Source organism: Oncorhynchus keta, chromosome 10, assembly GCF_023373465.1.
Source record: "Oncorhynchus keta strain PuntledgeMale-10-30-2019 chromosome 10, Oket_V2, whole genome shotgun sequence".
Taxonomy (NCBI): Eukaryota; Metazoa; Chordata; class Actinopteri; order Salmoniformes; family Salmonidae; genus Oncorhynchus; species Oncorhynchus keta.
Window position 1 is genome coordinate 34,840,572 of NC_068430.1, and position 21,895 is coordinate 34,862,466.

General features: G+C 42.6%; 1 protein-coding gene across 1 annotated transcript in view; it reads left to right on the top strand.

Annotated features, from left to right (window-relative positions):
• The first annotated feature begins 2,411 nt into the window (after positions 1-2,411).
• The window catches only part of prkcda (protein kinase C, delta a), a 31,439-nt gene continuing 11,955 nt past the window's right edge, over positions 2,412-21,895 (top strand). The window contains exons 1-9 of the mRNA XM_035777802.2: positions 2,412-2,596; positions 11,165-11,300; positions 11,531-11,730; positions 11,809-11,878; positions 12,280-12,439; positions 14,511-14,542; positions 14,741-14,826; positions 17,400-17,529; positions 17,612-17,712. Of these exons, the coding sequence (XP_035633695.1) occupies positions 11,186-11,300; positions 11,531-11,730; positions 11,809-11,878; positions 12,280-12,439; positions 14,511-14,542; positions 14,741-14,826; positions 17,400-17,529; positions 17,612-17,712 (894 nt within the window). The 5' untranslated portion in view covers positions 2,412-2,596; positions 11,165-11,185. The remainder of the gene's footprint in view (positions 2,597-11,164; positions 11,301-11,530; positions 11,731-11,808; positions 11,879-12,279; positions 12,440-14,510; positions 14,543-14,740; positions 14,827-17,399; positions 17,530-17,611; positions 17,713-21,895) is intronic.

The window sequence follows — 21,895 nt, forward strand, 5'->3', positions numbered from 1 at the left end:
TCAACTTTTATCTTTCTCTCTCTTTAAGTCAAATATTCACCACATTTTATGCACTGCAGTGCTAGCTAGCTGTAGCTTATGCTGTCAGTACTAGATTAATTTTCTGATCCTTTGATTGGGTGGATAATATGTCAGTTCATGCTGCAAGAGCTCTGATAGATTGCAGGATGTCTTCCGGAAGTTGTCATAATTACTGTGTAAGTCTATGGAAGGGGCTGAGAACCATGAGCCTCCTAGGTTTTGTATAGAAGTCAATGTACCTAGAGGAGGACTGACGCCAGCTGTCCTCCGGTTGAGGCTACTGTTGACCTTCTTTGAAAAATAGTGTTTTTTTTAATAAATAATTTGGTGACGTTTAGTATAGTTTTATCTGAAAAGGATAACTTCTTAAATGTTTTACCATTTTAATGTTTTATAAAATTCACTGAGGAAGATGGTCCTCCCCTTCCTCCTCTGAGGAGCCTCTACTGACATGAACGCAGCGTGTGTTCTTAACCAAGTGGGAAGTGGGAATTTATACCCTGATGAAGACAGCTTTTCTGTCGAAACGTTGGTTATTAGTTTATAAAATGATTGTATCTGGGTGTGCAGCTCTCCTGTTCTTTTGGAAGTGGGAATTAACACATAAAACTGGGAGAAATCCACTTGAACAGCCCCCCAACTGGTAATTACTACTGTCAAACTTGTCTATCATCCTGAGCTCCCACTTCTCCCACATGCTGACCTCTGACGTCAGCTACTAAGGAAATTACATTTATAACATCATTTTCGGAAGGAAAAATGCAACAACATTATTAATAAAAAGCCATATATTAATATGAATTTTGAACACAGTAATTTGCTTACAAGCATGATAGCTGTACTTTTAGTTTATGGTTAATGCAGCTTGTTGGCCATTAGGCAATCAGCATTTCTCAACAAGTTCAATACACAGAATGCAGCCAAAAGTTTGGTAAACACCTCCCAAATACTCATTAAATGAATGTATTGGGGTTTTACTATTTTATTTTCACTATTTTCTACATTGTAGAATAATAGTGAAGACATCAAAACTATGAAATAATACATATGGAATCATGTAGTAACCAAAAAAGGGTTAAACAAATAAAATTAAAATAATATTTCAGATTCTTCGAAGTAGCTACCCTTTGCATTGATGACAGCTTTGCACACTCTTGGCTTTCTCTCAACCAGCTTCACCTGGAATGCTTTTCCAGCCGTCTTGAAGGAGTTCCCACATATGCCGAGCACATGTTGGCTGCTGTTCTTTCACTCTGCGGTCCAACTCTTCCCAAACCATCTCAATTGGGTTGAGGTCGGGTGATTGTGGTGCCCAGGTCATCTGATGCAGCACTCCATCACTCTCCTTCTTGGCCAAATAGCCCTTACACAGCCTGGAGGTTACTTGTTTTACATGGGCAATGTCATGTGTTGTCGCTATTCAGCTAAAGTATGACCCAACCTGGAATTTGAACTCACATCTTCTGGATGTGAGGTACACTGACCTTTCTGCTGTGCCACAAAGTATGTATATGCATTCAATACATCTCTGCACTTACATTGATTTATTTCCTCAATTTGAGTGTTTTCTGTCTAGCTGTATAATGTTGGTGGTGCATATTAGTCTGCTTTAATGTTACACCTGAATCCCTATGATAAATAATACTTTTTTTGAGTGTATTTTTTATCGAAGCTGGGGTGTACTTTGAAGTCCAAAAGTGTATGAATAAAGTTGAAATCAGTAATAGACATGGTGGGATAGCAGAATGATCGGAATGCAGTGTTCCAAGCATTTGTGAGTTCAAATCCCAGGTAAGGACATGTTAAATAGTTATTACTGTAAACATATTCAAAGTGTGTCAAATATGTAAAAAAATAATTTTAAAAAGCACTGTGTGTGTATCATAACAACTATATTTGATTGCAAGGCATCACATGTGAAACTTCATGTGAAATATCATCACATGTGAAGTTTTCGAAAAACACATTGTTTTAGATGATTTCACCTGTGCAAAACATGTGGAAATGTCACATGTGAAAAGTGTTTTTTTCCCATAACGGTCCCCCCCATACAGCGATCTAGGACAGACACTCACAGCGCTGCCAATATTGAGAAAGGCTTAAAAAAAGTCACGGTATAAAAAACTGTAGAATTCAATAGGGAAGTGGAGGCAGACTTGACCAAGCACTGTTGTAAAGCTAAGAGTTGAAGAACTTGGAGTTAAAAGAGGGCAATTCATTATTATCACCAATTGGCATAAATGTTTTATGATGCCTATACAATGGATCAATGTCACACAGGAGTCAGGAGATGACCAATAATCAGTGAAACCAAAAGAGGACATGGACCCGTGTATTCTGGGTTGCCGCAAAGACTTCTGCATCCGCAGTGCAGTGCAGTATAGTGCGTGTGTGCGTGCGTGTGTGTGTGTGTGTATGGTCGACGTCACTTCGCTACAGTCTGCGGAGAAGCCTGAGAGCAAGCGAGCAGTAGCTTACTTCCTCGATCGACGGAATCACAGACGAGAAACTGCAGGGAAGAAACGAACAAGAAAACTCACGAAACAAGAAATAATCCACACGTTTGCAAGACGAGGTAAGTCAACGGAAAATGACTTTCGGTCATTCGGCCAATTGAGGAAATATATTTTTGTAACTTTTTTCGGTTTTGTTGCGTTTTGCAACATAGTTTGAGAAGTTTTTCATGGTTGATTATTGAATGCTTAAATAGCCTTTATACTTTTTACTAGTAGTTGAGCTTGCGCGAATAGCGTACTAGTATTTCGAGTAGTAGCCTACAACTGTAATGTTATCTGTTGTTTATGGCGGGCACTGACATGCGCCACATTCCAGATAAAAAAATTGCACAGTAACCTACAGTTTCATGACGTGCAAGAGACGAATGAATCCTTCAAGAGAACGTTGGCCTTGACGAATACTTCAAATGTTTCTAAACTGTAAACGCCGGGTTCTTTTTATGAACAGACGGTCATATAAATCCAGACTTTTCTCAATTATGAGACATCAAGAAACTATTATTTTATATTTGTAGAAAAGAGTGATGATACTGTACATAATAGCCGACCTTGCTTCCAAAGCGCTCTGGGGTTTCTCAAGATCACGACACGTTGAATTGACGTCTGTGCCCAGTGAGAAGGCATTGATGGAGAAACCGTTTTAAAGGCATCCACTTATCAACACTGTTCAGTTAATTTCCAAATTACTCTACATTTCACGACCAATTCTGCATGTTTGTGATTGGCTAATAACTGTGTTGAAAAGAAAGGTACTTGACTGTGAAACGTTGGTCCCCGGGGCCCTTTTGTATGCAGGTTTGCTTGCTAAGGGAATCCCCCTTTCATGTTGCATTGCATTGTGAGTCACTACTGGGCCCAATCACAATGCCTACTGGAGTTGGTGAAGCACATTCACATCCAACTAACAGTGCAAAGATGAAACAAGAAGAAGACATGATCTCTGCACACCCAGCTGTTGGCCAACTTGAACTGATCAGATGATGATGTTGAAGACACTGATCTCATTCTTCTCAAAAGGAAGTGTGTGTGTGTGTGTGTGTGTGTGTGTGTGTGTGTGTGTGTGTGTGTGTGTGTGTGTGTGTGTGTGTGTGTGTGTGTGTGTGTGTGTGTGTGTTCCAGCGCATGGAGTAAATTGACTCTTTAATATCTTATTCCGTTGTGTCCCACTATAAAGACTGGACTGATCATCGTGTTGCAGCCTCCATCACAGAGGGTGATCAGCTTTATCCATACGCTTCACTTTCATTGCCTGGAGTGTAGCCCATTGTGTGAGTGTGCGTGCATGTTTATTTGTGCTGCTCAACAATCAGAAGATCATACCCCGACTGGAACATTGTTCAGCTCACTAGCTGCATGGCTTTGGCTGTGACTGCACTGGAGATGTTATGTCATAGATTAACAGGCTGAATAGTGGTCACTTTGAATGGCCCCATTAGAGTTTGAGTTATGAGTCTGTGTAAGAAGGCCTGTAGTCATTACCGCTTGCTCTCCGTTCATCCATCTCTCCCTCTCTCCCTTCATCTCGGTCTCTCTGTTAGATCATAAGTATTTGTTCTTGCCCGTTGGTTTGGTGACAGACTTCAACTTTATAGGATAAATTGCACTATAGATGGTGACACAAAAGGTGGACGGGGACATATATATATTTTTATCAGGTCAGATGAACACTCCAAACAGCCTACCAGACCGCTCTGAGGCGTCCGCATGGTCCTAAAGCACACCCTGGCTTCGTTTTGGATCACATTTTAATGACAAAACTGTGTGGGGGCAAATGCAATTTCAGAATGTGGGGGGACATGTCCCAAGTGAAAATTGTACAGTTCACTACTGGCCCAGTAGCCTTGAGTTACGAAGGAGGAGATTAGAGTCCAGGTCCTCTACAGTCTACTACAGGTCATGTCTCCTGCAGAGTCTACTGGAAGTGGTCTGCTGTGAAAGAAATAACCATGACTGCCATAGATCGTATGAGCTTGTTCCAGGACTGCTGTCTCACTAGTGTGTGTGTGTGTGTGTGTCAGAGGGGTTCTTTAAGCTTACACCTGTGTGGCGGTCTCTCAGCTATAATAAGTGTCTCTGTGTATGGTGTGTGTGTGCTTGCATGTCTACTAGCATGAGTCTACCGTTGTTTGATCTCCACAGGGTGATGATGCAATGATGCTTCACTTCCCTGTCCAGATCTGTATTCTCTACATAAAAGTTTGGACTAACACACAGTTTCACACTCCACCCACACATGCGCTCACACACACACGCGCACGCACACACGCACACGCACACACGCACGCAGACACACTATTAGTGTTCGGTTTAAAGCGGGAATCCACATTAGGTGAAACAGCGCCAATGGGCCCCAGGCGCATTTGTTACTGTTTTTGTTTTGTTTATGGAAGGAGGGTAGGAGCATCCAGCATATTGGTAAAACAAAAATGGAATATAAACTCTGCTGTTTTACCACATGTGCAATGATGTCCAACGGGGAAGAACTGTCTTTGTTGTGACATCGCAAATGGACATGCCAGTTTCACTGCTCATGAGTCCAGCTTTAAGACCCATGTGATTTGATAGGATGCGTGACGCTTATTTCGTTGTGTGCTGTAATAGAATCATCTACAGCCTTGTAAATACACCTGGCTACCCATGGCTGACTAGTAACTAACACGTTTCCAGTCTGCACTAGTCATTTACCAAAAAGCTCTGCCACAGTTTGCCAGGCTAAAGATGGCCAGTGTACTGTAGCACAGCTGTGTGATGTCATTGTCTGAGGTGCTGTCAGTCAGCTGTCTGTGAGTCAGAAGGGGATGATGTGTGAATGCATGACTGAATTGGGACAATATCCATATGTTTATTCAACACAGTTGCTGTGATTCACTAGATTGTCATACTATAAACAAACAAAGTGTTTGGAGAGGGAGGTGGACAGTGGACACAGGCGATGGGAGAGGAGGAAGAAAGAAAGCGATATGGAAAAGGAGTATGAGCTCACAGCCAGCCTCATTGCTACCACATACAGAGAGAGAGAGAGAGAGAACGGGCTGGTGGACAAGATTATAGTGCTGAGCGATTAACCGAAATATCAGTTATTTTTAGTTTTTTTAAACAACTAATTTACCAACCTATTTGAATTCCATTGAGTTTTTCTTCTTAATGTGAGCTCAATGTCCACACTGCGCTGCACCTTTTCTGGAGATAAATTAGATCATGCCAGAACTGTGTGATATAGTAGTGAGTTGTAGTTTCCAACAGGCCAATGTTTTACATAGTTTAGCTCAGAAAACATGATAATTAACTACAATGACCATAATCCATTTTGCGTCTACTTGTACGGTCTGTGTTTATTTTACTCCTGCTACGTAAGAGACAGAAGGATGTGCGATCAAGAGGATACATAGCAGAGCAGTTTACACACGCTCACCCATCACTCACATGCTACTGATGTACAGAGCAGTTTACACACGCTCACCCATCACTCACATGCTACTGATGTACAGAGCAGTTTACACACGCTCACCCATCACTCACATGCTACTGATGTACAGAGCAGTTTACACACGCTCACCCATCACTCACATGCTACTGATGTACAGAGCAGTTTACACACGCTCACCCATCACTCACATGCTACTGATGTACAGAGCAGTTTACACACGCTCACCCATCACTCACATGCTACTGATGTACAGAGCAGTTTACACACGCTCACCCATCACTCACATGCTACTGATGTACAGAGCAGTTTACACACGCTCACCCATCACTCACATGCTACTGATGTACAGAGCAGTTTACACACGCTCACCCATCACTCACATGCTACTGATGTACAGAGCAGTTTACACACGCTCACCCATCACTCACATGCTACTGATGTACAGAGCAGTTTACACACGCTCACCCATCACTCACATGCTACTGATGTACAGAGCAGTTTACACACGCTCACCCATCACTCACATGCTACTGATGTACAGAGCAGTTTACACACGCTCACCCATCACTCACATGCTACTGATGTACAGAGCAGTTTACACACGCTCACCCATCACTCACATGCTACTGATGTACAGAGCAGTTTACACACGCTCACCCATCACTCACATGCTACTGATGTACAGAGCAGTTTACACACGCTCACCCATCACTCACATGCTACTGATGTACAGAGCAGTTTACACACGCTCACCCATCACTCACATGCTACTGATGTACAGAGCAGTTTACACACGCTCACCCATCACTCACATGCTACTGATGTACAGAGCAGTTTACACACGCTCACCCATCACTCACATGCTACTGATGTACAGAGCAGTTTCCTCGTGAGGTATCTCTACCTGAAAAGACATGATCTAAGTGATTGCTGGTAGGTTTTCAGCAGTCATAAAAGTATGCTTTATTTACTTTGAAGAACTAATAAAATAGTGATTTTGTCAGACCGCATAGACAGCAGGTGTATAGAGATGAGATGATGACTTGGAATGAAATAATAAAGTCAGCAAATAAAACAAATGTAATATACACAACAACTGAAATATTTTATTAAAATAAAGTAATGTCAATAAGTGATTGCTAATAAGTGATAAGCAGTAATGGTCACTACCATCATGGGACTTTTATTCATTGTTTTATTCTGTGTAGTTGCAGCATTCAATCCACATAATGCATAGAGCATTTCATGTTTAAAAAAAATGATCGGGCCTTCTGAGTGACACAGCGGTCTAAGGCACTGCATCACAGTGCTAGATGTGTCACTACAGACCTGGGTTTGTTCCCAGGCTGTATCATAACTGGCCGTGATCGGGAGTCCTATAGGGCGGTGCACAATTGGCCCAGTGTCGTCCAGGTTAGGGGAGGGTTTGACCGGGGAGGGGGAGGGGGGGGGCCTTTACTTGGCTCATCGCGCTCTAGTGACTCCTTGTGGCAGGCCGGGCACCTGCAGGTTGACCTTGGTCGTCAGTTGAACGGTGTTTCCTTCCGATACATTGGTGCGGCTGGCACTAATCTCTGATTGCCTGGTAACACACACACACACACACACACACACACACACACACACACACACACACACACACACACACACACACACACACACACAGAGAGAGTTTTATTATTGATCAACACCCGGAATCATCACAGCTCAAAGCTTGAACACATCGACTCCTGCTTTAATACATGCTGAATGTCATTCCTCTGTCTGTCATTTTTCTGTCCTCTCTTACTTTTTCTCTTTTTTCTTTCCTTGTTTTTGCCATCATTTCTTTGTCTTCTGACATATTTGTGACGTGTATGGGTGGTGGTGTAAAGCTGGGGAACAGAAACACAGGAATGTTGTTGAGGAGCCCTCTTTAGACTTGTTGAGACTTGCTCCCTCCCAGGATGCAGGGAAATACCTTCAGTACCAGAGCTACAGTACACTCCGAGAGAATCACAGAGATCACACACACATTCTTCAACACCTGCTACTATCATTTCACACCATACACACATTCTCACTGACTAAATTATAAACGAAGCTGTTCTTGACAGAAGTGCTTAAATGCCATGTTTTCTGTGTTCCTATTGTAGGCTATGTGTGTGTGTGTGTGTGTGTGTGTGTGTGTGTGTGTGTGTGTGTGTTGGCTTGGATTAGGGTTCTTCTAATGTGAGATTGAACCATCAGAGTTTAAGTTGAACCTTTGGTTAACAGTGTCAGTAAGGTTAAAGTCACATGTGGATGTGAGATATGTGAGAAGGGCGTTGACTCAGCTCCGTTTCTCATTAGTAGGTTTAGGCCTATGTCACAGAAAGAGTTTCTGTTTGTTAAGGTGACTCAGAATATCTTTATTTCTCATACACACCCATACTCTCACTCGCTAAGTAGACTCACTCACTCACTCACTCACTCACTCACTCACTCACTCACTCACTCACTCACTCACTCACTCACTCACTCACTCACTCACTCACTCACTCACTCACTCATGCACACTCACTCACCCACACACACACACACACACACACACACACACACTCCCACATACGCACTCACACACACACACAAATATACTCACTCACATAAATAGTGGCTGGTTGCACCACAGGTGGCTGGTTGCACCTTAATTGGGGAGGACGGGCTCATAGTGATGGCTGGAATGGAATTAATGGAATGGTATCAAACACATAAGAGCAAATACATAGTTTTACCTTTGCTAAGAACACAAAATCTACTTAAGATTTTCCCATCCTAGATAAAGCAAATACATTTTCTTTCCATAGTTGAGTTAAATGAACTGTTATTCACTATTAACCATTTATAACGTGTTAACTGTTATAACCATTACTGTAAAATGAATAGCTCTATGTGTTTGATGCCATTCCATTGACTCCATTCCAGACATTACTATGTGCTGTCCTCCCCTCACCAGCCTCCTGTAATATACACACATATGGATACATACAGTACCAGTCAAAAGTTTGGACACACCTACTCATTCAACGGTTGTTCATTATTTTTGATTATTTTCTACATTGCAGAATAATAGTGAATAGATCAAACTTTGAAATATCACATATGGAATCAGTTAGTAACCAAAAGAGTGTTCAACAAATCAAAATATATTTTATATTTGAGATTCTTCAAAGTATCCACCCTTTGCCTTGATGACAGCTTTGTGCACTCTTGGCATTCTCTCAACCAGCTTCACCTGGAATGCTTTTCCAACTGTCTTGAAGGAGTTCCCACATATCCTCAGCACTTGTTGGCTATTTTTCTTTCACTCTGCAGTCCAACTCATCCCAAACCATCTCAATTAGGTTGAGGTCAGATGATTGTGAAGGCCAGGTCATATGATGCAGAACTCCATCACTCTCCATCTTGGTAAAATAGCCCTTACACAGCCTGGAGGTGTGTTGGGTCATTGTCCTGTTGAAAAACAAATGATAGTCCCACTAAGCGCAAACCAGATGGGATGGCGTATTGCTGTAGAATGCTCTGATAGCCATGCTGGTTAAGTGTGCTATAAGAATTCTAAATAAATCACTGACGGTGTCACCAGCAAAGCACCCCCAACCATCACACCTCCTCCTCCATGCTTCACAGTGGGAACCACACATGAGGCGATCATCCATTCACCTACTCTGTGTCTCACAGAGACACGATAGTTGGAACAAAAATCTCCAATTTGGTCTCATCAGACCAAAGGACAGATCTCCACCGGTCTAATGTCCATTGCTCGTGTTTCTTGGCCCAAGCAAGTCTCTTCTTATTGATGGCCTTGAGTAGTGGTTTCTATGCAGCAATTTGACCATGAAGGCCTGATTCACGCAGTCTCGTTTGAACAGTTGATGTTGAGATGTGTCTGTTACTTGAACTCTGTGATGCATTTATTTGTGCTGCAATTTCTGAGGCTGGTAACTCTAATGACTTATCCTCTGCAGCAGAGGTAACTCTTGGTCTTCCTTTCCTGTGGCGGTCCTCATGAGAGCCAGTTTCACCATAGCGCTTGATGGTTTTTGCAACTGCACTTGAAGAAACTTTCAAAGTTCTTGAAATTTTCCAGACTTTTTGACCTTCATGTCTTAAAGTAATGATGGACTGTCATTTTCCTTTGCTTGCCAGCATATGGACTTGGTCTTTTATAACGACACAAGGCGAGACCCAGATGTAGACACGGGAGGGAGATGGTTTGAGCTCTGATATTTATTATAATCCAAAGAGTAGGCAAAAGGCCGGTCGGGGACAGGCAAGAGTTCACAATCAGGTCAGAGTCCAAAACGATACAGGGCAACAGGCAGGCTCGAGGTCAAGGGCAGGCAGAATGGTCAGGCAGGTGGGCTCAGAGCCAGGACAGGCAAGGGTCAGAACCATGAGGACGAGAAAAACAGACTGGAATAAAACAGGAGAAAAAACGCTGGTTGACTTGACAAACAAGACAAATTGGCACAGACAGACAGAAAACACAGGTATAAATACACAGGGAATAATGGGGAAGATGGGCGACACCTGGGGGGTGGTGGAGACAAGCACAAGGACGGTTGACACGGATCAGGTTGTGACACTTTTACCAAATAGGGCTATATTCTGTATACCACCCCTACCTTGTCAAAACACAATTTATTAGCTCAAACGCATTAAGAAGGAAAGAAATTCCACAAATGAACTTTTATCAAAGCACACCACATGAAGTTGGTTGAGAGAATGCCAAGAATGTGCAAAGCTGTCATCAAGGAAAAGGGTGGCTACTTTGAAGAATCTCAAATATAAAATATATTTAGCTTTGTTTAACACTTTTTTTGGTAACTACATGATTCTATATGTGTTATTTCATAGTTTTGATGTCTTCACTATTATTCTACAATGTAGAAATTTGTAAAATAAACAAAAACCCTCAAATGAGTAGGTGTGTCCAAACTTTTGACTCATGAAACAATGAATGAAACAATTATCCACATTGGTAGCATGTGACTGATGCTGGTGGATGTGTGTGTGTGCATGCGCGTGCCTGCGTGCGTGTGTGCATACCCCTCATAACAGATGGTGATGTTACTGAATCATGGCTGTCATGTGCGTATGAACAGGAGGCTGAGTGACGGACATGTCACTGCAAATATGTTGCCGTGGTTACATTCTGCTTGGCCATGTCTTTGAACAGGTGGCCCAGTGACACATCACCATGGCGCCCTTCTTGCGGATCGCCTTCAACTCCTACGACCTGGGTGTGCTGTCTCCACTGGCCCCTTCTGATCCCCCCTTCTGTGCCATCAAGATGAAGGAGGCCCTCACCACCGGTGAGAATCTGACTATTACTGTAGTTATTACTGTGTTATAGTAGGACTATTTCAGTCCCATTGTGCCATAGAATCACATTGTAACCTGTAACCAGTGTGGTACAGATGTGCACATTTTTGGAATGTTGCACAAGAGTATGAAAAATCAGTCTCTTATCTTATCTTTTTAACCTTTATCTAACCTTTCTCTCTCCTTCCCCCTCTTTCCCTCTCTCCCTCCTTCTCTCCAGAGCGTGGTAAGACCCTGGTTCAGAGGAAGCCCACCATGTTCCCAGCCTGGAAGGCCAGCTTCGATGCCCATATCTACGAGGGGCGTGTCCTGCAGGTGCTGCTGATGAAGTCTGCCGAGGAGCCATTGGCTGAGGTCACAGTGGGCGTGTCCGTCCTCGCCGAGCGCTGCAAAAAGGGCAACGGCCGTGCTGAATTTTGGGTAGGAGGTCTGCAGTCGGATTCTTTACCTTCCTGCCTGAATTATGTGTCTAATTGACAGATTATTGTTTGTGTTCAGGTGGACCTGCAGCCCTCAGGGAAGGTGATGATGGCAGTGCAGTTCTTCTTGGAGGGAGCAACTGATACAGGTGAGAGTCAGGAGACAAAGCCAACCTCTCTTCTTCTCATCCTCCACTTTTCCCTTCCTACCTGGCCTGTTTTGAATGTATCTTTTATGTGATGTTTGTCACACTGAAGGCTTCTGTCTGTTCCCTTGGTTCTCATCTGTTCACTGCACTTACTTCTTGAATACAGACAGAGCAGACAGCACAGCGCACACATTCTTGCAGTCATGTACAGGTCTTGTATATGAATTCCGGTTTTCTAAACATAGTTCTCTATTCTTGGCTTTCCTATATAAGGTTTTGCCTGTTTTCTCATACTAACAGTGGACGAAGCACTCCAAATGTTGTCCCTACTGTTCCTAACGCTACATTAATGTTTCTAAATTGTAGCGCTCCACTGAAGCTTCTCTCCCTGTCACCCATAGAGGGCAAGCTGCCCACGAAGGAGGAGGAAGGGGGGCCCACCATAAACCGCAGGCGAGGAGCCATCAAACAGGCCAAGATCCACGAGGTCAAATGTCACGAGTTCATCGCCACCTTCTTCAGACAGCCCACCTTCTGCTCCGTCTGCAGAGAGTTTGTCTGGTCAGTTATTCAGTCTGTCCAGCCATCTGGCTCTTTACTCCTAGCTCTATTATCTGTTCGCTTGTTGCTAACAGAAGTGATTCAATATTTACAAGTTTTATTATCGGTTCCATTCATCTCATTTAAGTGGCAACGTCTTGGTCAGTCTACTTCATGCTGAGAGACTGAGTGGGGAGATAAGATTAGACAATGTCTTAGTAATCTCCTCCTATCTATCTAACTTTAGACTTAGGGTTGGTGGCTAAGGAAGTTGGTCAGAAATCCTGGATTGTGTGGAAATACCAGCACAACATTTAGCAGTGTATTTGCAAAATCAGCACCGCTTCCACTGCTAGTCATTTATTTTCAAGTGCTGTAGTGTGTTGTGTTCAACTAGAATAGGTGGTGTCTGTAGAGACGGTGACAGAGTCTCCGTTTGCTGCTGTATAAACAGTGCTCAACTGTCAGCTGATTTTGGTCACAACCTCAATTATTGGCAACCTTGATAAAGATTAGCAAAAAATACTGTACACTCTTGGAAAAAAAGGGTTCCAAAAGAGTTCTTGTCTCCATAGGAGAACCCTTTTTGGTTCCAAGTAGAACCCTTTTGGGTTTCATGTGGAACCCTATGTGGAAAGGGTTCTATGTCGAAACCAAAAGGGCACTTCAAAGGGTTCACTCTTTTACACTAGGTTGTAGACAGCACCTTTTTTTTCTAAGAGTGTATAAAATCAACAGCATACAAATACTGAGCTATATTGTATGCTCAAAAAATACTAATACAACTGCACTGAGAAAAAGATGGCTATCAAAATGATTGGCACCCCTGTTTTCAATACTTTGTGCACCCTCCCCTAGCAATAATAGCGGCAATTAGCCTTGTTCTATAATGTTTTATGGGATTGAAGAACACATTGGGAGGGATGTTAGACCATTCCTCCATACAGCATCTTTCCAGATCCTTGATATTCTTCGGTCTGCGCATATGGACTGCCCAACAAGGCCCCATGACCAGTGGAAGCAAAACAGCCCCATAACATCAATATACCATATTTTACAGTAGGCATGCGGTTATTTTCTGCATATGCATCCTTCTTTCAAGGCCAAACCCACCACTGGTGTGTGTGGCCAAAGAGCTCTATTTGTGTCTCATCTGACCATAGCACCTGGTTCTAATCCAAGTGCCAATGTCGTTTACCAAACTCTAGGCGTTTACATTTGTTGGTTTCTCTCAATAAAGGCTTTTCTATGGCAACCCTTCCAAATAGTCTATTGGCATGGAGGTGGCGTCTAATTCTAGATTTGGAGACTTGGCAACCCCAGGATGTGACCAAGTTCTGTAATTCTCCAACTGTTGCCATTGCTCTTTTCTTTGCCTCCCAAACCATCTTCCTCACTGCGCGTGGGGACGAGATACACGTGGGTCCACTTCCAGGCAAGTTTACCATTGTTTCAGTGGTTATAAACTTCTTCATTGCTTCCCTAATAGTGGTAAGCTGTATATATATATTTTTTTTCAGTCTGTTTTTTGTACACATTGCCTGATTTTATGAAAGTCAAAAACCATTTGTCTCTTTTCATTAGTGAGTTCTTTGCCTATCCCCATGGTGATGGGTGACAAATGGACCAACTCCTTTAACCCCAGTGAAACAGGAAGCACTGAAAGGTCACAATACAGTTCCTTAAGCAGAAATGAACTTAAAACAAAGCTGAATGTTAATGCAGATTCAATTTTGTTAGATTGTATTCATAAGAATCGTTAGGGCTGCCAATTCTGCCAAGTATCTTTTTTAGATTTTATTTTATGACTAAAAAAAGTTTTTTTCTCTGAGCAATTGTATTAGTATAAAATAATAGAATTTCCCCATATTGTTTGCATACAAAATAGCTCAGTATTTATGTTCTTTATTTTATACAGTCTTCTTTGCTCGTCTTTATCAAGGGTGCCAATAATTGTGGTCGTGACTGTACAGTATGTACTCCATTCTCACTTTATCTCCTTTCATCATCAGCACAACACCTAATCATTAGGTGATCATCATCTTCACTGGCCCTCCATAATCTCTCACTCCTATACCTTTGTATTCTACAGGGGCCTCAACAAGCAAGGCTACAAGTGCAGACGTAAGTGTACAATAACATGGACTGCTCTGCTATACAAACCAATGCACACAACATCATAGATACACAGTATAAACACTGTAGTTATGAACACTCCCACACTGCAGGGCAGACTATACAGCACTACCAGTGACTTTCATATCTGCCTGTATGAACGGTGCTCACCTGCCATCAATATACTCCATATCCCTTCTCTCCCAGAATGCAATGCAGCCATCCACAAGAAATGCATCGACAAGATCATTGGCAGGTGTACGGGCACGGCCGCCAACAGCCGGGACACTGTGGTACGTTGGGACTACTTATTCATTCATTGATTAGGACATTTCATTATTTACTTGTCCTGTGTCAGTCCAACGTGGAGTTTTCTCCCTCTCCCTGCAACCGTGAGTGTGAGTGTCATTCCAGTTTATCTAATCTGTTTAGTTAGGCTATTACATGTTATACACTGATTATACAAAACATTAACTACACCTGCTCTTTCCATGACATAGACTGACCAGGTGAAAGCTATGATTCCTTATTGATGTCACTTGGTAAATCTATTTCAGTGTAAGTGTAGATGAAAGGGAGAAGACAGGTTAAAGATGGATTTTTAAGCCTTGAGACAGTTGAGACATGGATTGCGTATGTGTGCCATTCAGAGAGTGAATGGGAAAAAATAAAGAAATGTAAGTCCCTTTGAATGGGGTATGGTTGTAATCAATCAGTATTTATGAAGCCCTTTTTACATCAGCCGATGTCACAAAGAGCTATACAGACACCTAGCTTAAACCCCAAGCAGCAGCAATGCAGGTGTAGAAGCACGGTGGCGAGGAAAAACTCCCTAGAAAGGCCAGAACCTAGGAAGAAACCTAGAGAGGAACCAGGATCTGAGGGGTGGCCAGTCCTCTTGTGGCTGTGCCGGGTGGAGATTATAACAGAACATGGCCAAGATGTTTATATGTTCATAGATGACCAGCATGGTCAAATAATAATAATAACAGTGGTTGTAGAGGATGCAACAGGTCAGCACCTAAGTGGTAAATATCAGTTGGCTTTTCATAGCCGATCATTCAGAGTTAGAGACAGCAGGTGCGGTAGAGGGAGAGAGTCCAAATCAGCAGGTCCGGGACAAGGTAGCACGTCCGGTGAACAGGTCAGGGTTCCATAGCCGCAGGCAGAACAGTTGAAACTGGAGCAGCAGCATGACCAGGTGGACTGGAGACAGCAAGGAGTCATCATGCCATGTAGTCCTGAGGCATGGTCCTAGGGCTCAGGTCCTCTGAGAGGAGAGAGAGAATTAGAGGGAGCATACTTAAATTTACACAGGACACCGGATAAGACATGAGAAATACTCCAGATATAACAGACTAATCCTAGCCCCCCCGACACATAAACTATAGCAGCATAAATACTGGAGGCTGAGACTGGAGGGGTCGGTTCCAGGTGCACAGGTTTGTGTCAAGAACTGCAACGCGGCTGGGGTTTTCATGCTCAACAGTTTCCTGCGTGTATCAAGAATGGTCCACCACCTAAAGGACATCCAGCCAACATCTCTTTGGAATGCTTTCGACACCATGTGGGTGTTCAGAGGGCAAAAGGCGGGATGCAACTCAATATTAGGGAGGTGTTCCTAATGTTTGGTATACTCAGTGTATATGACTATGGCCAGTTACTGAGTCTTAAAAGACTCACGTATGGCCGTGTGTCAATTGAAAAGTCAGTAGTTCTCAATGATTTCCTCAGGGACCCCCAGCCGTTCCAGAGTTAGCACACCTGATTCAATTTGTTAATAAACACAATAATAAAATCTATGGATTTTTTACAATATGATATGGCTATTACACCAAAATAAATAAATAAACTCTCAGGTTCTACAAATAATCTTTGAGATTGAGAAATGTTCTTTGTAGAACCTTTCTCCATAAAAAAGGGTTCTATATAGCCCCAAAAAGGGTTGTAACCATAGCGGGGTTTCCTAAACTCGGTCCTCCCCCTTGGTGCACTTTTAGTTTTTTGCCCTCGCATTACACAGCTGATTCAAATAATCAAAGCTTGATGATTAGTTAATTATTTGAATCAGCTGTGTAGTGCACAGGCAAAAAAAAAAAGGGCACCAAGGGGGGGCCCAGGACCAAGTTTAGGAAACCCTGTTTTATAGATCATTAGGAAAGGGTTCTTTATAGCTCCATACAGATTATATTTAGAAACTTAAACATGGTTCTTTATAGAACCTTCAACAAAAGGTTCCATATAGCACCAAAATGTGTTCCGCTATGGTTACAGCCAAATAACCCTTATTTGGAACTACATTTGTTTTTAGTGTGTAGCTGTGATGCCATTAGCTGTCGAAGTGTCAAAGGGTCAGAGTCCAAACTAGCAGGCATCAATCAGACCTGCAACCAATCGGATGAGGTCCCCTCACATTCCAGTCAATATGAATCAATAGAGTGGACAAAAGAGCACAGATAACTGAGCTTAGTTACATTCAAAAGTGAGGGACTCTGCATTCACTCACACCTGAGGAGTGGTGAGAAGGGGCATGTTCTGAGTGAGAGAGGGGCTTAAATAAGGCCATCTGTAGACTAGAGATAGAGCAGGAGAGGAGACCAAGAGAAAGTGTGTCTGTCAGTCTGTGGCCTTCTAAGGAACCCCACGGACACTACTACAGGAAGCATCACACCACGGGATGCAAAACCAAAGGAGAGAGGGAGAGAGCATGGCAGGAGAGAGAGAGACAGAGCGAGAGCGAGGAAGAGAAATGGGGATGATGAGACAGGTGCGCAGGGCCATGAGGTACCCTCCCAGGCGGGTGTTTTGCCCCCAGTTGGTACCGATGGATCTGGGTGTTGATGAGTTGTGTCTGTGTCCGTCACAGTTCCAGAAGGAGCGCTTTAAGATTGACATGCCACACCGCTTCAAGAACCACAACTACATGAGTCCTACCTTCTGTGACCACTGTGGCAGTCTGCTGTGGGGCCTGGTCAAACAGGGCCTCAAGTGTGAAGGTAGGGAGCTGTGTCTGTTGTGTTTGTGTTGTCATTGTATTTACCTATACAGTATACTGTAACTCTTTCTATTCTCTTGTAGATTGTGCCATGAATGTGCATCATAAGTGTCAGGATAAAGTGGCCAACCTTTGTGGAATCAACCAGAAACTACTAGCTGAAGCACTTACTCAAGTCAGCCAGGTAAGTGAGAGAGTTTCTCGTGTGTATGTGCAAGCGTGCAGGCTTGTGGTCTGTGTGTCCCGTGTATGTGGACGTACGTTCTTGCAAGCGATTGCAGCAAAAGCAGTCATCTCGCTGTGATGTTCTCAGATGGATTTAGAGCTCTCAACATGTAAAAATACAAAATCATTTTGTGGAATTGAACAAGACCACTTTCTCTTGGTTACAGACAGCCAAAATCAATGTGTGCTTAAAGCTGAAGTTGCAATGAGTCAGCAGGCATTTGAATGGCGTCTCTGCGTTGCTCAGAGGACGATGGACAGAAAATGCACTGTCGTCAGTTATATGAAATGGTGCCAATTTTGTACTGTCACTAAGTATGATCATATTTATTTTACAGTTATAAGAAAGGTGAAATATTATAGTAAGTCATTTAGAATTAGATTGTTAGTATATTTAGAAATAATTTCAATCATTTCAAGCACTATTCCCCTACTTTTTTTCAATAGGAAAAAAAATCTTACATGATTTTTCATATTTTAATATTTTTTATCATGTTTGTACTGTGTACTTGAGCTTGTGTCCTCAAAAGTGACTGCACATCACCGATGTATACATTTTTTTACCAGAAAGGTGAGATTTGAATCTTTCTGGCAGTATTAGAATTGTTTGTATTTATTATCAATCCCCGTTAGCTGCTGCCAAGGCACAACATATTAAGTGTGTGCCCTCAGGCCTCTACTCTACTACTACTTATCTATAACACAACATCTATGTGTATATGTGTGTATATTGCGTATGTTATCATTTGTATGCATGTGTCTATGTTTGTGTTGCTTCAGAGTCCCTGCTGTTCCATAAGGTGTACTTTTATCTGTTTTTTTTATCTGATTTTACTGCTGGAATGAGTTACTTTATGTGGAATAGAGTTCCATGTTGTCATGGCTCTATGTAATACTGTGCACCTTCCATTGTCTGTTCTGGACTTGGGGACTGTGAAGAGACCTCTGGTGGCATGTCTTGTGGGGTATGTATGGGTGTCTGAGATGTGTGCCAGTGGTTTAAACAGATAGCTTGGTGCATTCAACATGTCAATACCACTCACAAATACAAGTAGTAAGGAAGTAATTCTCTCCTCCACTTTGAGCCAGGAGAGATTGACATGCATATTATTAATGTTAGCTCTATGTGTACATCCAAAGGTCAGCCATGCTGCCCTGTTCTGAGCCAAATGCAATTAACCTAAAGTCACTCTTTGTCGCACCTGACCACACGACTGAACAGTAGTCCAAGTGTGACAAAACTAGGGCTTGTAGGACATGCCTTGCTGATAGTGCTGTTAAGAAGGCAGAGTAGCGCTTTATTATGGACAGACTTATCCCCATCTTAGCTACTGTTGGATCAATATGTTTTGACCATGACAGTTTACAATCCAGGGTTACTCCAAGCAGTTTAGTCACCTCAACTTGCTCAGTTTCCACAATATTCATTACAAGATTTAGTTGAGGTTTAGGGTTTAGTGAATGATTTGTCCCAAATACAATGCCTTTAGTTAGTACAGATTGAAAAAAGTAACGGGCCTAGACAGCTGCCCTGGGGAATTCCTGATTCCCCTGGATTATGTTGGAGAGGTTTCCATTAAAGAACACCCTCTGTGTTCAGTTAGACAGGTAAGTCTTTATCCACAATATAGCAGGGGGTGTAAAGCCATAACATACAGTGCCTTGCGAAAGTATTCGGCCCCCTTGAACTTTGCGACCTTTTGCCACATTTCAGGCTTCAAACATAAAGATATAAAACTGTATTTTTTTGTGTAGAATCAACAACAAGTGGGACACAATCATGAAGTGGAACGACATTTATTGGATATTTCAAACTTTTTTAACAAATCAAAAACTGAAAAATTGGGCGTGCAAAATTATTCAGCCCCCTTAAGTTAATACTTTGTAGCGCCACCTTTTGCTGCGATTACAGCTGTAAGTCGCTTGGGGTATGTCTCTATCAGTTTTGCACATCGAGAGACTGACATTTTTCCCATTCCTCCTTGCAAAACAGCTCGAGCTCAGTGAGGTTGGATGGAGAGCATTTGTGAACAGCAGTTTTCAGTTCTTTCCACAGATTCTCGTTTGGATTCAGGTCTGGACTTTGACTTGGCCATTCTAACACCTGGATATGTTTATTTTTGAAATTCCATTTCCATTTGTAGATTTAACATTGCTAACCATGTTATGTGACAAATAAAATTTTTTGATTTTGATTTGATTGTAGATTTTCTTTATGTTTTGGATCATTGTCTTGTTGGAAGACAAATCTCCGTCCCAGTCTCAGGTCTTTTGCAGACTCCATCAGGTTTTCTTCCAGAATGGTCCTGTATTTGGCTCCATTCATCTTCCCATCAATTTTAACCATCTTCCCTGTCCCTGCTGAAGAAAAGCAGGCCCAAACCATGATGCTGCCACCACCATGTTTGACAGTGGGGATGATGTGTTCAGGGTGTTGCTTTTACGCCAAACATAACGTTTTGCATTGTTGCCAAAAAGTTCAATTTTGGTTTCATCTGACCAGAGCACCTTCTTCCACATGTTTGGTGTGTCTCCCAGGTGGCTTGTGGCAAACTTTAAACAACACTTTTTATGGATATCTTTAAGAAATGGCTTTCTTCTTGCCACTCTTCCATAAAGCCCAGATTTGTGCAATATACGACTGATTGTTGTCCTATGGACAGAGTCTCCCACCTCAGCTGTAGATCTCTGCAGTTCATCCAGAGTGATCATGGGCCTCTTGGCTGCATCTCTGATCAGTCTTATCCTTGTATGAGCTGAAAGTTTAGAAGGAGGGCCAGTTCTTGGTAGATTTGCAGTGGTCTGATACTCCTTCCATTTCAATATTATCGCTTGCACAGTGCTCCTTGGGATGTTTAAAGCTTGGGAAATATTTTTGTATCCAAATCCGGCTTTAAACTTCTTCACAACAGTATCTCGGAGCTGCCTGGTGTGTTCCTTGTTCTTCATGATGCTCTCTGCGCTTTTAACGGACCTCTGAGACTATCACAGTGCAGGTGCATTTATACGGAGACTTGATTACACACAGGTGGATTGTATTTATCATCATTAGTCATTTAGGTCAACATTGGACAATTCAGAGATCCTCACTGAACTTCTGGAGAGAGTTTGCTGCACAGAAAGTAAAGGGGCTGAATAATTTTGCACGCCCAATTTTTCAGTTTTTGATTTGTTAAAAAAGTTTGAAATATCCAATAAATGTCGTTCCACTTCATGATTGTGTCCCACTTGTTGTTGATTCTTCACAAAAAAACACAGTTTTATATCTTTATGTTTGAAGCCTGAAATGTGGCAAAAGGTCGCAAAGTTCAGGGGGGCCGAATACTTTCGCAAGGCACTGTATATATTATGGCTTGCCCCCCCTCAGTCCGGCTTAACTTACTCTTGAGAGTTGAAATAGTAGAATGCACAAGGTGCAATTTCGATTTTTTTTAGCGCATCACCAGTTCCTCTTGTCATGTTAGTCATTGCATACCATAAGAGAGCTATTACTTGTCAGAAATGTCCAGATCAACTTTGGTACAGCAAATTGGCCAGTGTTACCTAGTGTTGATTTTTCAGTGTAACATTTCTAGTGTTGATTCAGGAGTTGTTGTCTAGTGGACGGGTTGGGTGTTGGGGTTGAGATTTGGGTTAGTGGGGTTGGGGTTGGTGGTGATGGCCCTTTCCCTGCCGGTGTAGGAAGTGGCCCCTTTTCCAGCACAGGTTGCAGCGGCGTGTTGAGATACAGTCTGAGGTGGGATGGATGTCTTTACAGATCTTACAGATGATGGCTGTGCAGGTTGCGGCCAGATGGCCCAGGTGGCCGCAGTTCCTGCATAGTTTGGGCATGCTGGAGTAGTGGACGGAGCACCTGTTGTTCCCAAGTGTGATGGTGTTGGACTCCGCCCACTCCATTTGATCCGGTCTTAACTGGACCAGCCATTTTCGTGCCCCAGTCCAGACATTGTTACCTTTCCTTCAAATCAAATCAAATGTATTTATATAGCCCTTCATACATCAGCTGATATCTCAAAGTGCTGTACAGAAACCCAGCCTAAAACCACAAACAGCAAGAAATGCAGGTGTAGAAGCACGGTGGCTAGGAAAAACTCCCTAGAAAGGCCAAAACCTAGGAAGAAACCTAGAGAGGAACCAGACTA